This window comes from Taurulus bubalis, assembly GCF_910589615.1.
Source record: "Taurulus bubalis genome assembly, chromosome: 9".
In the NCBI taxonomy this organism is placed as follows: Eukaryota; Metazoa; Chordata; class Actinopteri; order Perciformes; family Cottidae; genus Taurulus; species Taurulus bubalis.
Genome location: NC_136597.1, coordinates 4,822,607 through 4,843,661, shown reverse-complemented (window position 1 = coordinate 4,843,661; position 21,055 = coordinate 4,822,607). Strand labels below are relative to the sequence as shown.

Sequence of the window (21,055 nt, the reverse complement as noted above, 5' to 3'; positions counted from 1 at the left end):
GTTTCACCTTTTTCTAACATCTGAAGACCAAACAATTAATCCATTCCTTCAGAAAATATTCTGCAGATGAATTGAGCCGTACAGAAGTACAAAGCTTTGTGTGTGTGTGTGTGTGTGTGTGTGTGTGTGTGTGTGTGTGTGTGTGTGTGTGTGTGTGTGTGTGTGTGTGTTATTCCCCTCCCGGTGGTCCATATTGAGCAAATTAAGACAACGATTGACTCTTCCTGGGCTTTCTGCCTCACTCGCCCTCGAGCGTTTATGAGAAGTCACAGATGACCAGTTTAATTGCTGCAGAAGAGGAGGAGACTGTGAGGATGGGGGGCCGAATCATCCAGCCATTTAATCTCACACATCATTTATTTTTATGACAAAATCAAATTACCAGACTTGATTACACCGTGTTCGTCAAAATACTTTTTTTTTTTTAATCGTTTGATGTATGATGAAAGGATATTGAGATTTCAAGTGACTCAGTTATCCTCAAGTGCAGTTATCTCGCAAATGGTCCGTCATGATCAAAGCAGCCGCGCCGATTCTGCATTTTGACTGGGCCACTGTAGTTATGCCAGTGGATCTGTTGGTCTGCTGAGATAAAGGATGGTGTACGTCTTCACTACGCCGCTAACAGCTCGAGATGTTGGACACCTCATTTGTCCTCTTCCAGATGGTGAGCATGCGCCGGCTGCCCGGTCCCAAGAACCCAGCGGAGATGACCTACTACGCCCAGCTGAACGGGGCGCCCATCACTGGATCCGCCGCCGGCAAGACCCTCAGCAGTCTGGACTCCCAGACCATGGCTCTGACGCTGGGGTACTTCGTGCAAGTGCAGGCGGAACGTAAGCTTTGTTATCTTATGTTACATTATTATGTGTCATGAAGGACCAAGCTAATCAAGATACATGTTGCACAATAAGGGTCGTCAGTGTCCATTACAAGCACTTTAACGTGGTTATAAGCATATTCAACAGGACAAAGTAATTATTGTAATCCTTTAAGGAACTGTTATCTACAGGGGAACTTCAGGACTTTATACTCAAAGGAGAGGTTTAGTGGCATCTACCAGTTTGCGACCAAATGAAAACCCCTCCGCTCATCACTCCTTTTGTGTGTCGGAGAAAAACGTAAAAAACGTCCTTCTCTAGAGCCAGTTTGGTTTGTCCGTTCTGGGCTACTGTAGAAACATGGGACTGTGTAGAAGAGGACCCGCTCCATATGTAGGTATGAAAACATAGTTATGGATATACTGTTTAATCTCTGCTAATAACTATAATAAATCCCATTGAGAAATAGCCAGTGACCGGCTGTTAACTGGCAAACGGTTGCTTTAACATTTAGTTTTTTGTGCAGATTAAACAAACAAAATTTGTGAATTGACCTGCTGGTGGCTGCAGCTCCATATTTTCTGTACAGATTATGTAAGAGGTATCAATCTTTTCATCCTGTTAAAAAAATAAAACAAGCATATTTCCCAAAATGTTCTATCTCTTGAAATACAAGTCTTATTCATATCAGTTATTCATGATGTTTTTTTAAATAGATGCATGGTTTATTGACATTGAAATTCAAGATCTAAATACACACATTTGTTCTATTCCCATTTGTTCACGTACTTGCTGATTTATTCCAGCTAAAGAAATAATAGGCTTAAAAATAGGACGCTCCTCTGTTTGCATTTTGCATATTTACACACAGATTTTCATTTTCATTTGGCCACTATGCAAATGGGGTACATACATATTTTAGATGCACAGTCAACTCGCAGAACACACTTCTCCTTCCACAGCCATTGTGGAGACACCACACTGCCGAAAACATTCCCATTGTAGCGGCTCTGCAGGATTTATCCCCTGAACCGGAGTGTATCCGCCCCGGCTCACCGTGACATTGCGTAGGTTCTTTTTCTCGTACATTTCCATAATGCCCGACGGTGTTGCACCCAACCCAGCGTCAGAATATCGTAATATACAAATTCAAAGTCGCGTTCAGAAAACTTCGCTGCTGATGAGGACGACGTCTTCCCGCTCACCTTTCCTCCCTCACATTTCCCCAACAATAATTAAGAACCTGCAGAGACAACAACAACCATCAGCGGGCCTCTCCAGCTCCCGCTAACAGCGCTCAGGCCGGGAACCGAACACGGTGTTCTTGTAGAATTCATTTAGTTTGCCTTAACCGGCTCAGTGGAAACAAACCACATTAGTCCTTCAAATGAAAACACATGCCCTTGGCAAGCTGTGTTTGGCAAGGGGAGCTCAAAGAAAGAGGTTTTATGGAAGACATTCAAGTGAAAAACTTTGACTACAAGCACGTTTTATTTATTTTTTAATCTTCTCAGAAGCTTATTTCTGGATGTGGATTTGAAGTCCGCAAATGTGTTTTCTTTTATAACATTTCTGTCCGTGTTATACATGTATGGGCCCTTTTAAATACAAATTGTGAGATTTTGGGAAACACGCTAATTAGCTTTCTAGACGAGAAGATTGATACCAATCTCATCCTGTGCGCTAAATATGAATCTGCAGCCAGAAGATGGTTGAGCCTAGCTTAGCATAAGGAAACGGTTGGCCTTTACAGCACACAAACAAGCATATAAAATAAAGTGTGGAGATGATGAATGCTATTTTACATATTTATAGCAATCAAAATAACACAATATTCCAAAATGTAATCATACAAATCTAATTGTTGTGTTTTTGATGGACCTCATTCATAACAATAGACAAGGATTGCAGTTGCATCTTCACTAAAACGAGCAGCTGTCCTTTACTGTACTATTTCATATTTGATGTCTAGTTTTTGCATATTTTTCAGCAGAATATTGAGTGTAAAAATCTATAGATTGACTTGTAAATAGACATTCAAGGGCTATTGTTAGTTTTGCGAAGACAACAGAGTTTAGTAACTATCAATAACACACACACACACACACACACACACACACACACACACACACACACACACACACAAAAGCCCATCAGATCCTTCTTCATCTGTATTTCCACAGATGTGTTGAGAGAAGTGAGAACTGTACATCTTAACTAGGACTATAAAAGCAAGAGGGACAAAAATAGGATTTTATCAAAACGACGCCCTTGTTTGTAGAGAACAGTGTTTATTTCTGCTTGTCTCGTCATTCAAAGTGTGTACTTTGCCAAGTGTGTACTTTGCGATCAGTGGAGGGTCAGGGCTTCCAGATACTGAGGAGTGATATTTGTGTGTTTGTAGCTGTGGTGAAGACGCCGCCCAGCAACCTCTGGATCGTTGCCGTGCTGACGCCGCTCTTCCTGCTGATGGTGGTGATCATCATGGTGTCCTTCATCCTGTGCAAGAGGAACAGGGTCATCTTCAAAACTGGAGCCTTCAGGAACTTCAAAACGCGCTCCAAGGTAAGACCGCCGAACACGGGCGCCCGTCTGCACCCCTTTCTCCTCTTCCGTCTTCTTCTTCTCTTTTAATCTTCTTTCTATTATCTTTTACTATTTATAATAATCAGCTGTGACCTCCCCGAGTGTCCCCTCTTCGCCTCTTTTATTTCTTATTTTTTAATTGTTTAATGATAGTAGGCATCAATTAGACAGTTCAGACAATTGAGATTGCATGTACAGATTTTTAGATGATGCTCATTTTAGTTGGACACATATAGAACAAGGGGTGATAAACACGGAATAAACAACAACGAAGGAACGAAATAAAGAACAAAAAGAAAACAATGTATAACAAGGGATCTATTCTCTATTGTACAGTCATTGATTTATGAAAATAAAATCCGGTCTATGGGTGTTACGTAAGTAACACATTTTCCCGATATGCCAAAAATTTTTCCAGTTTGTGGAACAGATGCTGTTATCTTCTCCATGTTGTAAATGTCCATTGTAATGTCCATCTGTGTATTCAGAGTGGGGCTCTCTTGTGATAACCATTTCCTGGTGAGTGTTTTTGCCGCCCACCAGAAGTACATTTATTAAATGTGTCTCTTTGACAATGTTTTATTATATATTCCAGATACATGGTCTTACTTTCTAGAGGTCCCTCCCCTCTTTTAAACATTCAGACAGCTCTGCTTCACCTTAACGTGTCCCAGAAGCCAATTCCACAGTGATGTATTACGTGACTTCCTCATGAGTGACGCCACACAGGCAAAGCGGTTGTGTTTAGTTGTTTCTCCGGGTCAGAAAAAGGCAATCCAATCTGCGCGGGCTCCCGGCTCATTTGTTCTTCCCGCCGCTGAAACAGCCCGTGGTCATCGCTAATCATGCATGCTCTGAAGGCTAATCGGCCGAGGGGGGAAAAAAAAAAAATGGACAGGGCTCAGTGTACTGGAAGAGAACCGTAGGGTGATGTTGGCCCTTTCTCAACGACAGCGCTCACTCGACATCAACTCATTTGAGGTTAAATTGGAATCAATCATTTCAAATGAGTGTGTGGAATAGATTGCCACCAGCTGGCTGGATCGGGTCGCGGCAGAACAACAGCTGCCTGTGTCGCGGCAGTCAGCAAAGTGGTAAACAAGCAATCAGATTGCCAACCCCATTTTGTTCTGATGGCGCTCTCGACGTGACTCGGCTCTGATCACAATGCCATAATCCTGAAGTGTGTTTCTCATTTGATATCTTGATTAGACTTCCGCTTCGGCGAGATTAACCCGTCTATTGACCCCGCGCTCTGGTTGGTCTAACGTTTAATACCCAGCAAAGCAACCTTCTTAATATTATGAATAAATCAACAATCGTAATAGCTCCAGATATGAGAATGTCCAGATCAAAGAACTTAAAAGACTTAAAGGCTTTGGAACGTCAATAAAAATGTTTCCTCTTGGAAAGTAGTAGTAGAAGAAACTTTGATCTCTATAAATATCTTTACAATATTTCTGGAGCTCCGCAGTATCATCCTGATGGAGCAGGCAATTATACCTGTCGTAGGCTGAAATCAAAGCGTACCCATAATGCAGTGCTGTTCTGTGTGAAAAACACACACAAAAAAACAGAAGTGAGATGTTTAAGGCCACAAAGCCATCAAACCCTTAATCCTTGAATACTTGAATCTTTGGAAATAATTAGAATTTCTTTGCTCTTAATCTGAAACGCTTCCCTTAACACCATTTTCACAGTTTTGACCATCATTTCTGTCAATTAGGATACTGCACTCACCAAGTCGCTCACATCTGGGAACATTGTGACAGCAAAGACTGACAGTTATAAACATGCAACAACTGCCTCGCCAGATTATCCAAACTACCTTATTTTGAGGTTATATTATTGTTAATTGAGGTTATATTGTTGTTAATTGTGGTCTAACTATTACAGTCTGTATGGTGCGACAAGTGTAACTAGTGAAGTCGGTCTGTAAATTAAAAGTTAGTCTGTTAGCATGTTTACTGCTGGATGACCACGAATGGCTAGCTGGTAGACAAGCTAGTAAGGCTAACGAACGGAGCCTGCTGAGGAAATGGGCCGTTTCCGTTGGTCATGTGACCTATTGTCATGCAGGTCGTAGTGGTCCATCTCCCATACAGTTTGATGGGTGTTTGAAGAGGATAGTTTCTTTGTAGATTGTGTAAAAACCCGTTGGCCCGTCTGAGGGATGATGATGAAACCAACAGGTTTGTCGGCTTTGGTCTATTCATATGGATTTGTTTACAATAATAATGAAATAAAAAACTGTCTGACTGCTCGTGTTTCTTGCTCAGTCGCACAGCTTTTTTTTTTGCAATGTCACAATCTTGCCAGATGCCAGCAGTTTAGTTGGTGCGATGACCAAAACTATGAAAATAATCCTATCCTGTCCTAATCTATCCTATCCTGTCCTCATTTTTTGTTCTACTCTATTCTATCCTGTAATTATCTTAACCCCTGCATGACCTTGACCTTCCACCTCTCTCCCTGTCTAGACCTCGTATCGAAGGGAGGGCAGTTACCACCACCAGGTATTCACCAGACCCTGGCTGGCTGGATTACTGACTGACTGAATTGCATTAATGAGTGAATGAGTCACCGCGTCGTTGGCTGCTTATCTCTGTGTGTGTTGCCTGTAGTTGTTGCCGGGTAAACTTGTGCATGTGGCTACTGTACTGTGGACATGACTTATTCCTCCATCCTCACTGGCTGTTGCAGATCAATGGGGGGAGATAGGAGGGGGCAGTGAGGAAAGGTGTAAACAAAAAATACAATAATAGGGGTGTAAAATTCACAAGATCGTCCCTCAAGATTCAAATAGTTTTGGGTCAGTCGATTGGCTGAATTAACAAAGAGGGACGAGCTCGTAAAAACATGTGAATGAGCTGAAGTCGGGGGCTCGAGAACATGAGTAGCGGAAAGGAAGCTCAAAACCTGCGAACCGGACCAATCTATTTTCATTTGTGTAGCAGCCATGAAAAGTGACTCAAGCGCGTGTCATCGGCCCAGACGGCCTCTCTGCCAGCTCCTTTCCCTTTCAAGCCGGCCGTTTCATCCTCTTAGATGAAGCCTCTCTCATCCCACAGTGGCTCAGCAGGAACCCAACGCGGACCCCGTATATATATATGAGGCTCTCCACTGAATGATGTACCTCACCCAAAGCAGAGCAATGGCCACAGAGAAGGGATATAAAAAAGCTGAAACGCTTTGAGTTACAAAGACCCATGGTTACTGTTGCTGTGGTGGAGCATGTCAGCTGATCTGCAGGTTATTTCGGTCCAGCCTCTCCCGTCTTTGTATCCCTCGAGAGGCAAAGTGAGGTGAATAACGGATGGAGGGATGGAGGGATGGCTGGAGGAAGGCCGGACATTTTTCTGTTCCAGAGCTGGTGTTTACGCCTCAGCACAGCAGGGTAAACAAAACACCCCCAAATACATGTCTGTGGCGAGTCCCTAACGTATCTCCTTATACTACGTTATTATAATCAACATTTAAATTTCCCAGCTCCAAGGTTTTGTTTGCCTTCACAATCCTTTGTAAACATTTAACATTATGCTGTGTTTTACGAGCGAGCGCATCAAATATTAAAGAGTCCCAAAGTATTAGATTTCCTAAGTGGCGCCCGCGAGGCCGCGATCGCTGCTCTCATCCACAGTGGTGTTTAAATCTCCTCCGAGCCCAAGCAGGGGCACGCATGAGCAAGTGAGATGTATATATATATGTTACGTAGGGGTTTTTAGTCGGGGAGAGCTTGTGTGGCAAAGGAGTGAAACACTTCTAGTGTCCTGCTTAACGCACAGGTTGAACCGTTTTGACTGTTTTCATACAAGACCCACGTGTGCATTGAAAGAGTTGCAGCTATTGAGGTGATGGATGAATCCAGCTCTACCCAAACCGGGGAACGTTGCGATGAGGAGCACAGGGATCCCTTTTCCTAAGGCGGTTCCAGTCCAAGATTATCTGCAGTCCTCTTCATCTTCCAGAAGCCAATGTCCCTCTTTTCTTTTTGTGTCGCTCGTTGGTGTGCTGCTGAGCTCCAGGGGAGGGATTAGTAAAACACGGGAATGTCACACTGTCAAGGCTGTGAAGTTGGAAGAAACCCACCTGATGTACTGCCCTTGGCTTCAGCACTTTGTTTTGTGGACAGACTTTTAAACAGAGCTTTTCAGACTGGTGTTGGATGACGTGGTCCCAAAAATGATGATTTGTTTATCGCCCACTCGTCGTGTTACCTTGAATTTGCCTCCTGAGACTTGGATTGTACCGCATCAAAAGGATCTTTTGGAGAGCAGCATTCATTTATGGCAATTCATCAAAGACCTTTCTCCACTTAATTAATAATGTTGTTGTTTTTACTTTTACGATACATGAAGCTTAAACAGAAAGGGATCATGGAGCAAAAGACCAAATACCAGTGTAGTTGCAATCAGTTATGAGTGTATTTAAAGCTGCATTAAGCCTGGCGTAAATGCTGCATGAATACTGACCAGAACCTGAAGCAAAGCTAGTAGACTAGACTCCATTAAATTGATCCAGCGTGTCTATCTGTGTGTCTTTATTCCTCCCTCGCCATCAGTCACCACGCAGGACAAGCTAAAGCTGCTGCTGATCGATCCTCCGGGTTATATTAGGTCTGCATGTGTGTTGAAGCCTCAAAAAAGTGATTCTGCAGTCGAGTGTGACTGACCTCGTCCCTCTGCGCGGCCGCTGTGCAGCCGGCACATTGTTCAAAATGGCTTCTGCTCCCTCCGTGCCTCCTTGTGTAGGCGTGCGTGAAAGCCTCCGATAGCCGGCTTCCGCGTGGAGCACAACAGAGGGCGGGAATCGGCGAAAAAAGTAAAGGCGATCCATTTTTCATTTGCTAAGCTGTTCAGTGGAAGTACAATGCCGTTTGAAGGCCTCAAGGTATTTCTTTTGGTGCATTTTTGCTGCATCATGCCCCACACCTGCCCCTGGGGGAGTTTATCGAACCGGTGCTGCCGCGCGCCCCAGTCCACCCTGCATTGTGTCTCATTTCACTTCTTTAATGTACCCACTCTTTTTTTCCGGCATTCCTGAATCTCAATCAATACGGCCGCGGGGGGAGTCGAGCATATCCCATCCATCTGCTGCACCTCATCAAGCTGCTGTTGGCTGTTGCTCCGAGTTAAAATTAGACAAGAGCAGAAGCTTCTGTTTGACGGAGCGGGTGGGGAAACTGAGTGTGGCTAATTTCGGTGGTGCAGCCGGTTGGTGCGCGTGGCAAAAAGACGTCGTTGGACTCTTCTCGCCGTCGCTGGTCTAAACGGATGTGGAAGAGAACCTCAATGAAAGATGGCCACACGTTGTCAGTGGACGGCTGGAACTGGAGGGAGAGATGGTGGCGGGGGAAGGGAAATAAGGTTCGGAGAAGGCGAGGACGGACTGAGACAAATGGGAAAGAGTGAGACAAGAGAACAGGAAAGAACCGACAGAGAAAGAGGAAAGACCCGAAGCCAGTGCCGTGACATACTAGTCGCGAAATGTCAGACACACTCTTCAAGGTTACGCTCGCCGGCCCCTGTCATTTCTGAGAATCCATACTAGCCCCTCTCATGACATCCATTACCCACCAGCCACTGAGCGGCGCGTCCTCTTCCCTGTCGACGTGCAGCGTGCATCAGGTCGCTACTCTCGGTTCAACTCCCTCTAATGCTTGCTCCTCATAAATCCATACTCATGATGCATAATTGGGGCGCAGTTGAGCGGCACATTTAATGCTCCGCCCCCCTCCCAACCTAGGAACAGCGCGAGGCTGTGGGCAAATTAATGTTTGCACTCTCCATGCATCTTTCACGCGATACAGCCACAACTGTCACCATACATCACTTCAGCGGGTAAAAGGTGCACACACACGCACGATCCATACGTTCACGCCACGGTGCGCTCTTTATCTCTCTAATGTCAACGTGTGTGTGTGTGTGTGCGTTCCAATACGAGCACGTATCCATTTCCCCGACACTCATCCGCGGCTGCAGCCACGTGTGTCGTCGGCACGGCGGTGTGTATGACTGATGAATTATTAACAGCGCCGTCAGCCGGATGCCGCGCTTGCCTTAACCTCACACGCACTCAGGATTTAGCATGCATCATCAAATGCATTAGGCGTCCCAATTTTTTTGGGGCCGCTAAAAATAGAAAAGCGGGGGGGAAAAAAGAAGAAGAAATCTGGGTTTCGGCTGATTAGTTGTGTAACCTAAGCAGGGCCTTTATTCCCCCCCCTCCTCTCGTGCTCTATTCCGTAATTCGAAAGGCATTTAGAATACAAAGAATGTGTCCAGGCCTTGGAGGCTTTAGCAAAACACTTAGTCGGCTGCCTCTCTCTCTCTCTTTGTCTCTTTATGCCAAACCCCCTGACTTCAAAGGTGCTGTTAAGCTTTATTATTTATTTTTCACCCAACTTTTTCATTATGCCAGCCGTGGTGTTCGGAGAGCGATAAAAACTTGCTTTTTCGTGGATGGATGTTCATTCAATTACCTTTATCTGAAATGGAGGCAGCGCTTATCTTGGAGGTTCTTACTTCAATATTCAGGAGACCAGGTCCTGTTAGCTGTAAGCAGCTTTGTCATCCGCTCAGCTGTCCAGCGCTGATCAGATGGCAGTTACAACAGACTTAATCCCTTTGTTGCTCTGTTGTTGCTGCTGCTGTGTTGAAAAGTGGTTCATTTTCCTTTTGAAGGACGGCGTTACATCACGTGATAACCTCACCTGCATTACTGACGCATTACGGATTTTTTCCTTTTTTTAAAGGCTGCATTTCATGTTGTAAAATGAGATGAAGCCAATCTGTTTATTTGGTGACACCCAATGTGGAGTTGGATGTGTATGTTCTGCTGCAGCAAATCGCATGTTCGAAAGGCAGAAATGTATTTTATGGAATGTCTTGCGGGGAAATAACATTCACGCTGTGTGCGTCTGTGTGCGTCTTTGTGCTCCGATTGTTGCATTTATCTTGCGCCTCCGTACCGCTTTGAGACTCTCTGACCAACATTAGCCGCAGTTTGCTACACATGCATTGTGGTGTAAGTGCGAGATATGTTGAGTATGCTTTATCACCCGTTATTGTGGCGTATTTACATTACGTTGACTTGCAGTACTTCCATGGCTGTGCTGTGTCGTAAAGATGAAAACCGACAACGTGGAACTGGATCTTGTGCTTTGCTGTCTTTGCATGTGCTCTGTTTCCTGAAACCCTGCTGCTTGTTTTCATGCATCAAGCGGCTTTTGGTTCATCAATCCAACAGGCAAACTGAAAACAAAAGCAACATTTTTAATAAACGCATGAAATGCCAAGAAAATGTGCGCTCCACAACTGAGCTCCTGCATGGATTGATCTCCAAGCTGCGGTAGCTGTGACCTTATAAACAAAATCAAGGTCTGACCCCTAATGCATGTCATCCTTTTTTCCCTCGCCAGCCTGTCCAGGGCTTTGACTACGCCAAGAAGCACATGGGTCGAACCGGGGACGATGCCGTCTCCGTCACCAAGGAGACGCTGGTGCTGGGGCTGCCTGTACGAGACGTGTCGCTGTCGCTGTCACTGGATAAGAAGGTTCACCAGGACGGGACCGGCAGCAAGAGGCCTCCATCTGCTGACATACACAAAGGAGGGTAAGGGCTCCTGTGTTCTGATCTGTTTAGTAGTTTATAGTAGTGTAGTACAGTAGCTCCCGATTTGAATATCAGAATTTTTTTTTATTATCGTGCACGATATTGGATTTTTGATGATATCCGATATGTCGATACTTCCAACTCACTTTATCCGAATGCCGATAACAATATACAACATTTTTTTATTCCCACCTAACTGCAGATACAAATCAAGTTCCTCCTGTGGTGGAATTAATATATTATTATACTTTCCTAACATATGATTATGGATCTGCCTAGAGCTCAAAATGTTCACATAGAAAAATAAGAAAACTACTTCAACTGAAGTTACGTGTAGAAAGGTCCATATGTTTTGAACCGGTGCCTCTTTGTTCTTCACAACTAAAGTGGTCCCTTTGTAGGAATACCATTCCTGCTCTTCACATCACCGACGCTGAGCAATCACTGCAAATAGCAACTTTGCTGTCCATTTCGGACACTTAGGAAGCTTCACGCAGCAGACAAGGTGTCACTTGTGCATCAATTTGCTGAGAAACCCGTCACACATAATATTACTAGTGATAGTCGTCGAGGCCGAGCTCTGGGAATTAGTGAACCTTTTCTTTTTTGGAGGGAATTCTTTGGCATTGAAAGAGTAAAGTTGAAAGCAGCATTACTCTTTTTTTCATCACGCTAATATTAACTATTGCACCCTTTTAAATTGTTGTGGATAATCGTAGATTATATGCAGTTTTTATTAGCCATAACAACTATTATGGTTATGTTATGGAGCAAACTGTTGCCACCTTCAGCAGACACGGGGAAACACTAGCATTCATTTGGAGTTGTGTCTCCGGACACCTCACAAACTTTGTCTGTCTGTCGTTTAGGGCTGGGCTTGTCGTGCACAGTGCAGTCGATTCCAAAGCTTTTCCACTCAGGATAGCTGCTTGATGAGACTGAACCAAAGCGCTATTGTCGCGACCACAGGCAATGAAAGAGCGTCACCTTTCATGTTACGGTCATTTGAACCATTATTGATATAGAAACATCCATCGTTTCAGCTGAAAGCTTATTCTATTCCTACTCTCTAAAAGCATTGGTATGGGTGTCAGCTTTGAAACCCACTGATTGGTGTTGCAGCAAACCGTCATTAATACTCGGCTGTGATGACTGCCAGAAAAGAGGTCACTCCCATTACGCTGCTGACATCATCATGCATAATTCAGTACAAACGAAGATGTTTTGGCAAAGCCTGCCCGTTCAAATCACCCCGAGCTCATCAGACATACTGTCCCTGGCCGGTAGGCCCCACGAAGAGGGAACCGCAAAGTTCCCGAGCAGCTGTTGTTTCAATCGGTGAACAAGCCGGCGACGCCACCCCGAGCTTTTCTTTCGCGGCACCAGACATCCGTGTTTGTTTGTAAGCCAGACAGAAGCCAACAGCAAGCAGCGCAGCAGATTGACACGATGTGAAGATGAGTCCAGTGTTAACAAGGAGCCGTTTGGAGACAAACTCCATCGACACGCATATTTAGATGAAGCAAAATGCTGGGATTTTAGAACTGCTGGTTTGAACGGTGCTGGCCTGGTACACCGGCGGCAGGAGCTAAAGGGAAGCGAAGGTGCCACGGGGAGCGCTTTCAGCATGAATAGATAACTGCAGCGTCACTCCGAGCTGTTAACAGGCAAACACCTATATGAGCCGTGGTCTGACACGTCTCTCTGGTGGAAAGGGTTCCTTCAAGCACCTTTACCAGATGTTTACTGGTTCAGCCTCAGAGAACACGGAAATGATGAACACCCTTTTCAGAAAAGAGGTTAAGGTAGATGCTGCAAGAGCGTCACTTATATCAGAACGAGTATTTCATCGTTGGTAGAAGAGCAAAGAAGGACACTGGAGGCTTTTCTCCAAGGAAAATATATTTTACGGATGCACATGCATTGCATTGTTGTGTCAAGATTGTTTGAGACGGGGGAAGTGCAAACTGAGATTCACCTTTTTAAACCCAGCGGATTCTGTAGTTAAATAACATTTTTGGATGAACGTTTTTTTCGTCATTTTCTGTAAGAAAAAGTAGAAGAAAAAAAGAAAAGAAAAGGAAACTGTCCTCATTAGCAAGAATCACGAGCACTGGATTTGAATACTCCCTGAAAACTAATGAATGTCGAGCCTCTGCTCTCCCCCACACGTATTTGAAAATGCGGGTGAGATGGAATTAAATGCTGCCAAATCCTGCACCCCTGGCTGACTTTCATAGTGCAAAGAAAAAAAAAGGAGAGTTCCATTCCAAATCCATTAGGGAGTGTGCAGTTAATTATCTGCAGGAAAAATATATGCAAAAATAATTTGTCTTCAGACGAAACGAGCCTGATGAACAATAAGGAGGCAGCCGAGAAGCGATCGCGATTTAAGTGTCGGTGTCTCACTTTGACTGAAATAGTTTTAAAGTTGACTGAATGATACTGGAGTTGTTTTGTTTTCTAAAGTGGAGACGTAGGTTATCAGCTGCCAGCTTCAAACCCCCAAAAATAAAACAAAAAGGAGCTGATCCTTTTTGTGATCTAAACTGTCAGCTACACAGATGGCTGTTATCCTCACAGGCACGGAGAACCTGAAGAGGATTCAGCCGGTGTACCTCACAGTACTATAGATTAAAGCGGGATGAATGATATGGTAACATTTAGGGTGACTGCTGCTAATCTTAGTGTTTCATGTCATTTGTCTCAATTTGCCATTTCCTTTAGAGTCCATATATTTCATCTGTCTCTGCACTATTCGATGTTTCCTGCACTAATCCGCTTTGTTTCCGTCCTCTATTTGACATGAGTGGTACGATTCGTAAACATCTGTGGAAATCGCACAGTTTAAAATGTGTTTACCAAAATGTGCAAACAGTCTGATACCCAACACACCTCGCAAGGATTACGCATTTTAATATGTTCGAAATAGATTTCTCTACTGAAAGAAACATACACACACACACACACACCGGTCCACGCATTCCACGGTGACATCTACGGAGCCTTTTCAATCCGGTTTCCGCTCACAACACAGCACTGAAACAGCCCTTCTGAAAGTCACCAATGACCTCCTCCTCTCCTCAGACTCTGGCCACCTCAACATTCTCATTCTCCTTGATCTCACCACACCATCAATCACAGCATCCTTCTCTCCCGCCTCGAATCATCCCTCAACATCACTGGAACTGCTCTCTCCTGGCTCAAATCATATCTAACAAACAGACAACAATTCATCAGCATCAACAACTGCACCTCCTCCACCGCTCCTCTGTCTCAAGGCGTCCCCCAGGGGTCGGTGCTTGGTCCTCTTCTGTTCATCCTCTACCTGCTCCCTCTTGGTCACATTATCCGTCAACATGGTCTTCCACTGCTACGCCGATGATATCCAGCTCTACATCTCCACAAAGGCCATCACCACTGCTTCTCACTCCACTCTGACTGACTGCCTTGCTGACATAAAATCATGGATGCAAACCAATTTTCTAAAACTCAACTGTGATAAATCTGATCTGATCATCATAGGTCCCAAATCGCTCACCAAAACCAGTCACAACTTCTCCCTCACCATCGACAACTCCACTCTGTCTCCCTCCCCACACATCTGCAACCTCGGAGTCGTGTTCGACAGCAACCTCTCTTTCGAACACCACGTCAAACAAATCACCAGAATTGCATTCTTTCACTTAAAAAACATTGCCCGTCTCCGCCCATCACTCTCCTCATCTGCTGCCGAAAACCTGATCCACGCATTCATCACCTCCAGAATTGATTACTGCAATAGCATTCTTTATGGCACAACATCCAAAATCCTCAATAAACTCCAGTACATCCATAACTCTGCTGCTCGCCTGCTCACCCACACCCGCTCATGTGATCACATCACCCCTGTTCTCCAGAATCTCCACTGGCTCCCCGTCCCACAACGGATCCAATATAAAATCCTTCTTCTCACTCACAAAGCCCTCCACAATCAGGCCCCCTCCTACCTCACCGACCTGCTCCACCACCACACTCCATCCCGTCAGCTCCGCTCCTCTGATGCCAACCTCCTATCCATCCCCCATGGGACCAAGCACCGGACATGGGGTGACAGAGCCTTCTCTATAGCTGCCCCCTCCCTCTGGAACTCTCTCCCCAAACCCATCCGAGACTGCACTGTCCTCTCCACATTCAAAACACAAATCAAAACCCACCTCTTCAGAACTGCTTTTAATGTATGACTGTGTGCTCTTATTGTTTTTATTTATTTATTTAGTATCTGTTTTATTATTATACTTGTTTTATTACATAGTTTTTAGGACATTGTAATGTTGTGTAAAGTGACTTTGAGTACCAAGAAAAGCGCTATATAAATTAAATGCATTATTATTATTATTATTATTATTATCTTTTCCTTTTGGGAAAGTTTTGGAGTCATAAATGAGACGGAACACGAAATGCAAATTCAGAAACGCGCGCACGATTTGGCGCCTCATATTTGCACGCCGCTAAGCGGTAAGAGGGAAATAGGGGCGAGATTCGTCGCGCTTTGCTTCTGGAGGATGATGAACACATGTATATTCATAAACCGCGTGCCAGAGGGAGCCTTTCAGTGTAATGATGATGACGATGTAAAACGCCAGAAGAACTGGCATGGGGCGATAATCAGCTTTGCCAACGTGTGTGTGTGTATATATATATATATATATATATATATATATATATATATATATATATATATATATATATATATAAACACTTATGGGGAGCAAAGAAGGCATCGTAGGTTGGTCTACCACCTGGGTGTCCACTCATTAGGAGATGAGGCGGTATCTCATCCTTTAACCAGTGCAGAGTGGAGCTCAATGGGACGAGAGGGGGAAAGAAATCGCACCAGAAAAACAACAAAGGATGCAATTATTCTCACACTTTACGGTGATTACTAAACAAGAGAGCGAGGCGTTGTGTTTTCTCTCTTCAAGTGCACAAACAGGATCGGTGTGCTCCATCAGAAGAGGACAAAGTATGTAAATAACAAACAAAAAAGGTAGGAAATGAAAGTGCCCACGGCAGTAAAGATGGATGAGTTGGATGAGAAAACCAAATTAAAGCTGAAATCATTGCCTCGTTAACATCCCCGTTGGTTACTCAGTATAAACAGTGAGGAGGAAACGGAGAATTCAGAAGCTAACATTTGATGTTAAGCATTAAAGTCGAGGCCGATGGGAATGTCTTTAGTTTTACGGGTGGTTGGTGACCTGTCGATGACGAGAGAGGAACAGTTATTTGATAACCAAAATAATTACTGTTAAAGTGGGGAACATGGAAGTTTGTTCTCGAGGCATTTAATTTGCCATCTGCAGAGCCACGCTGCATGCATAGCTAAAACAATATGAATTCACTCTGTATTTAAGTCACTTCAGTGTACACTTCCATGCCATTTAAACAGAGTTTACACTGCAATAATATATATATATATATATATATATATATATATATATATATATATATATATATATATATACGAACGATACTAATCACATGATTGAAAAGAAGCTGGGATAAAATTAAATAATCCTATATACTACATGTCCATGAATATACAATAAAGAATAGCTAAATAATTAGTAAGTGTTTGAAATCTCAATGTACTGCTCACTGTTGTAAAGTAAAGTATTCATCATATGGAGTAGTGAATGAATGAGTGAACGAGGGAAAACACAGACATGCAGCATGTAGCTTTTTTTTTAAATAAATGCACATTTTCAATTTGCGCTTAAATGAGTAGAGAGGCAGAACATTTGTACGAATCTTGAATTTCTTTCTTTCTTTTTTCTTTTTGTCTCGGCTGAGGTGGAAAAGTCGCTGCCTTCAAAGAGAAATGCGACAAAAGTGCAATGAAAACAGATTGAGCGAATATATGATGAGCACAGCATCCACTGAAGCTCCTGCTCTGCCCTCTTCACCCTCTTCATCGCTCCACACAGGTCTGATGTGACCTTCCTCTCAGTATTACATGAAACAGAAATGCCATATTTACACCCAGTCTTGGTTTCATGGTTTTCCGACTGGATAATTCATACCCCCTCCTGCTTATGTCACATAATCACATGCTGGCAGTGGATGGAAACAAGCATTCAGAAATGCATTTGAAAATAGCCTGTTATATGACATGTACACTTGCATCCAGCCACCTGAAACGATATACAACCAATGGCAGTCCACTAAACACAAATATCACTCTGTATATAGTTCATATCATCCAATTAATTCATCTCTATACAACCAATGAATGATAACTTAGTGCGTTTCTTTGATTAAATGTGTTGGTATGTCTCCCACACCTTCCCATAGTACCTCAAATACAGTAAAATAAGGAAAAAGGTACAAGATTTGACATTCCCATCATACAAATTTGACGTATTTTGGACACTTTTATCTTAATATAAACAATATAGGGTTTCCAAAAAAGCATATGGTCCCCAACATGATGAAACATGTCGCTCCAGCTGTACATATTACAACTAATACTTACTTTTGATGAGAATATGTCTGTGAGTTATTTCATTTTGTCTTTTTTTATTGTGAAAAACAAGTTTCCCTACAAAGATAAGTGTAGTCAAATCAGCCGTGCTGCGTTGTCGCCGCCGCAGGAGGGATGTGATCGGCACCTCAAGCAGGTGAGACAGCAGCTGCAGATTGTTCTCTTGTCTGAGGGAAGAGAACGGTGAGGACTGAATGCTAACCAGCCTTCATTCTGCTCACTGCAACCTCCGAGAGCTGCGGTGTGTGAGGCACAAGCTGGAGAAAAAAAGTGAGGAGAGGTGAGGAGATGAACATTACTTCCCAGCGGCGTGATTATCGATTCGGTTGCTCCTCTCTCTGGCCTTCCCACCCGCACATTTACATGGAGCACACGCCGTTACTTCTCCCTCCAGCCACCGGCTCTTCGCTTCAATACCTCATGACTTTTTACTGCGATTGACCGCTGCTCAGGTTGCACTCTGTGTGAATGGTGTGTGTGTGTGTGTGTGTGTGTGTGTGTGTGTGTGTGTGTGTGTGTGTGTGTGTCGCCTGTGGCTCTGTAATGTCCGGTCGCGCTAATTTGTGCATCTTGCACCACCTGTAGTCAGGCCTGTCACGTTGTGTAGCTGCTGCGGCTTACATGCCCCAAGGCTGTGTGTGTGTGTGTGTGTGTGTGTGTGTGTGTGTGCGTGTGCGTGTGTGTGTGTTTGTGTGTTGTACACGGTATACGTGCCTGGTTTGTCTGAGGCAAGAACAAACTATGTCTTCATATATGTTTCCGCTTGAGTGTATTGACTTTTCTTGAGTCAAGTGTGCGTGCGTGTGCGTGTGCGTGTGTGCGTGCGTGCGTGTGTGTGTGTGTACATGGCATACATGCATACTGAGCTGTTTCCATCAAGGCCCTTGGCTGTTGAAGAACCTGCCCGACAAAATCAGGGTTGTTGCAGTACTACTCGTCCTTTCAATTTGCCTCGTGTGACCCTACATCGCCTGTGCTTTTATACAGCATGCTTCTTTTGTGCGATTTTATTGAAAAATTTCAAAAATTACCAAAAAATTACAAAATCTTACAAAGATTTTCAATACAGTACAACAATAGAAGTCATAAGATTTATGAGCCGCAACCGCAGCAGCATCGCTGCTTGTTCTGTTGCTTGACAACCAGAGGGGTGAAAAGGTGTGGCCTCTAGCTTCTCTTATTTGTTCGTGTTTTTATCCATCATACACATGCACACTCACGGTCTTCAGAAAAAAAAGTTATTTTCAAAGTTGCCAGCATTGACTGCGAGATGATGCACTGCCTGTGTACACACAAGAGATTCACGAGCCTTTCCCGTCTCCTTCCTCCCTCGCCTCTCTCTGTTGCCATGGATACCACAGGCGGTTGCCAAGCGAGGAGGACGGCTCGGTGTCAAGTAGCGGCTCCGGGAAGCTGAACACGAGCAAGAGCTCCTCGGCCCGAAGGACGGCGACCGGCGGCAGCAGCAAGAACGGCAAGGAGGAGCTCCACAAGAGGAGCGCCAACGGTGAGGAGGAAGATGGGAGGAAATGTGTGTGTGTGTGGGGGGCAAATATGGTAACACTTTATAATAACTACACACTTCATTCATCATTTATAAAGCATTGTTCCAACATGAACACTCATTAGTAACTCATTAGTATGCAATTCATAAACACAGTTATACATGTTTTATTCCTGATTAATAAGCTTGACTATTATGCGTCTCATGATTGGGTTTTCATGCTTTATAAATGATGGATTCCCCATTTGTAATTTAAGTAATATATATAGCAAACCAATTATTAAGGACGTATAGATGATGCACTAATGGTTAACATGTGCTTTATAAACGTGTTTTCATGGAACAATGCTTTATAAATGATGAATTAAGTGTTTACTCATGCTTTACTAATGCTAAATAGTGAGTAGTTATTATAAAGTGTTACCACAAATGGTAAGATCATAGACAGACACACACATAGAAGGATAACGAGAAATTAATTCTGTCTCCTCTTTACTTTTGCACCCACCACAAAGTCAAACACACACACACACATCCTCATACTGTAATATTTCACCCAAAGGAAATTGCATATGAGTTAATAAGGCGCGCATGAGAACAGAGTGAACACACTCACACATGCAGTGACTCAGCCCGCTGCTGCATCATTGTAACTGTCGGTGACGAGACGTGTACTCATCACATGTCTTTTATACTCTCTCACACACACACACACACACACACACACACACACACACACACACACACGCACAGGGGTTGCGGTTATCGGTCTTAACTGAATCAAAGTGAACATGCCAGTTGTTTTTGTATTGCCATATTTCATCATTTTTTCCGCTTAGCTGAAAATGCAGTACGGAGATAAAAGCCAGCGGTTGGCAGTGCCATGTGCCTTACGCACCGCATTAAGTGACTTTTGAGTAGAGGCACAGAGGAAAGTGGGTGAGTTGTCAGAGCGTTGTGACAGCATGCTGTCAGATTAGGTGTTATTATTATATATCCATACAAACCACAGCGTACGGTTTGTGCTTCAGAAAGGACGCACAGAGGGCTCCTCGTCCTGGGAGAGAAGACGTTGATGCGCTGCATAGCCATTAAAAACTAATTAGCACTGTAATGCTCCCCCATCGTTATTATTGGGGTTGCGGGGATATTAGCAATTACCTCCATCAAGTTAGAGATGCGCACTGAAAACACATTTTCCATTTCAACCGACGTCAACACAAAACAGATGAGATCACACAGCAGGCGCGCCTGACACCGCTACATAGTTAAGTTCACCGTCTGGTGCAACAGAGCTCACTACTGAATGGAGACCACACCCATCAGTGCACTTTAACGTGAAATACTGCTTTTCAGCCTAAACGACAGAATAGGTCGTTTGTCGGTGACTCCCAAAACAACATATGTGACTCTGCTATTTAACCTTATGAAACGGTCACAGTTTTATACATATAACCATTCTATTTCAGATTGTGACACAGTTGCAATGTTATATACATAATCGATCCATTTACCGTGAGACTGTCGCAATTCTTTAGAACGTTAAAATAATTCAACGTGTTGCCTTTTGGTTTCACACGGGACATGAACAGCGGTCACCTGGGTGAAAGTCATGTTTGTTTGACCCATCCATCTTTTTTTTTTTCCTTCTGTAAAGTACATTTCTTACGAGCTAACGATTACAATTAATTTGCCCTTGTTAGCTACTATCTTGTCAGCACTTATGTTTCTACTGACTGCTTATGTTCCCCCAGTGTGCATCACATTTACAGTATGTGTTATTGAAAGGAAGCACCATCAAAGTAAACAGATAATGCTACATTTTTGCAGCTATATAACATCAGTCTGACTCAATATTATGTCCGCACAATGCATTGCTGCTAAAGATGCATGCATTGGAGTAGTATTCATCCGCACCATATATTATATTATATATTGTTATATTATATTATATATAAAAAAATATTCCTATTCCGAATCCAAGATTATTAGATACACACACTT

General features: G+C 43.6%; 1 protein-coding gene across 1 annotated transcript in view; it reads left to right on the top strand.

Moving 5' to 3' along the window:
- The window catches only part of kiaa1549la (KIAA1549-like a), a gene marked incomplete at both ends in the record, with an annotated part of 54,811 nt that overhangs the window by 18,819 nt on the left and 14,937 nt on the right, over positions 1-21,055 (top strand). The window contains 5 exons of the mRNA XM_079224077.1: positions 665-836; positions 3,226-3,386; positions 5,888-5,923; positions 10,828-11,021; positions 18,909-19,054. Of these exons, the coding sequence (XP_079080203.1) occupies positions 665-836; positions 3,226-3,386; positions 5,888-5,923; positions 10,828-11,021; positions 18,909-19,054 (709 nt within the window). The remainder of the gene's footprint in view (positions 1-664; positions 837-3,225; positions 3,387-5,887; positions 5,924-10,827; positions 11,022-18,908; positions 19,055-21,055) is intronic.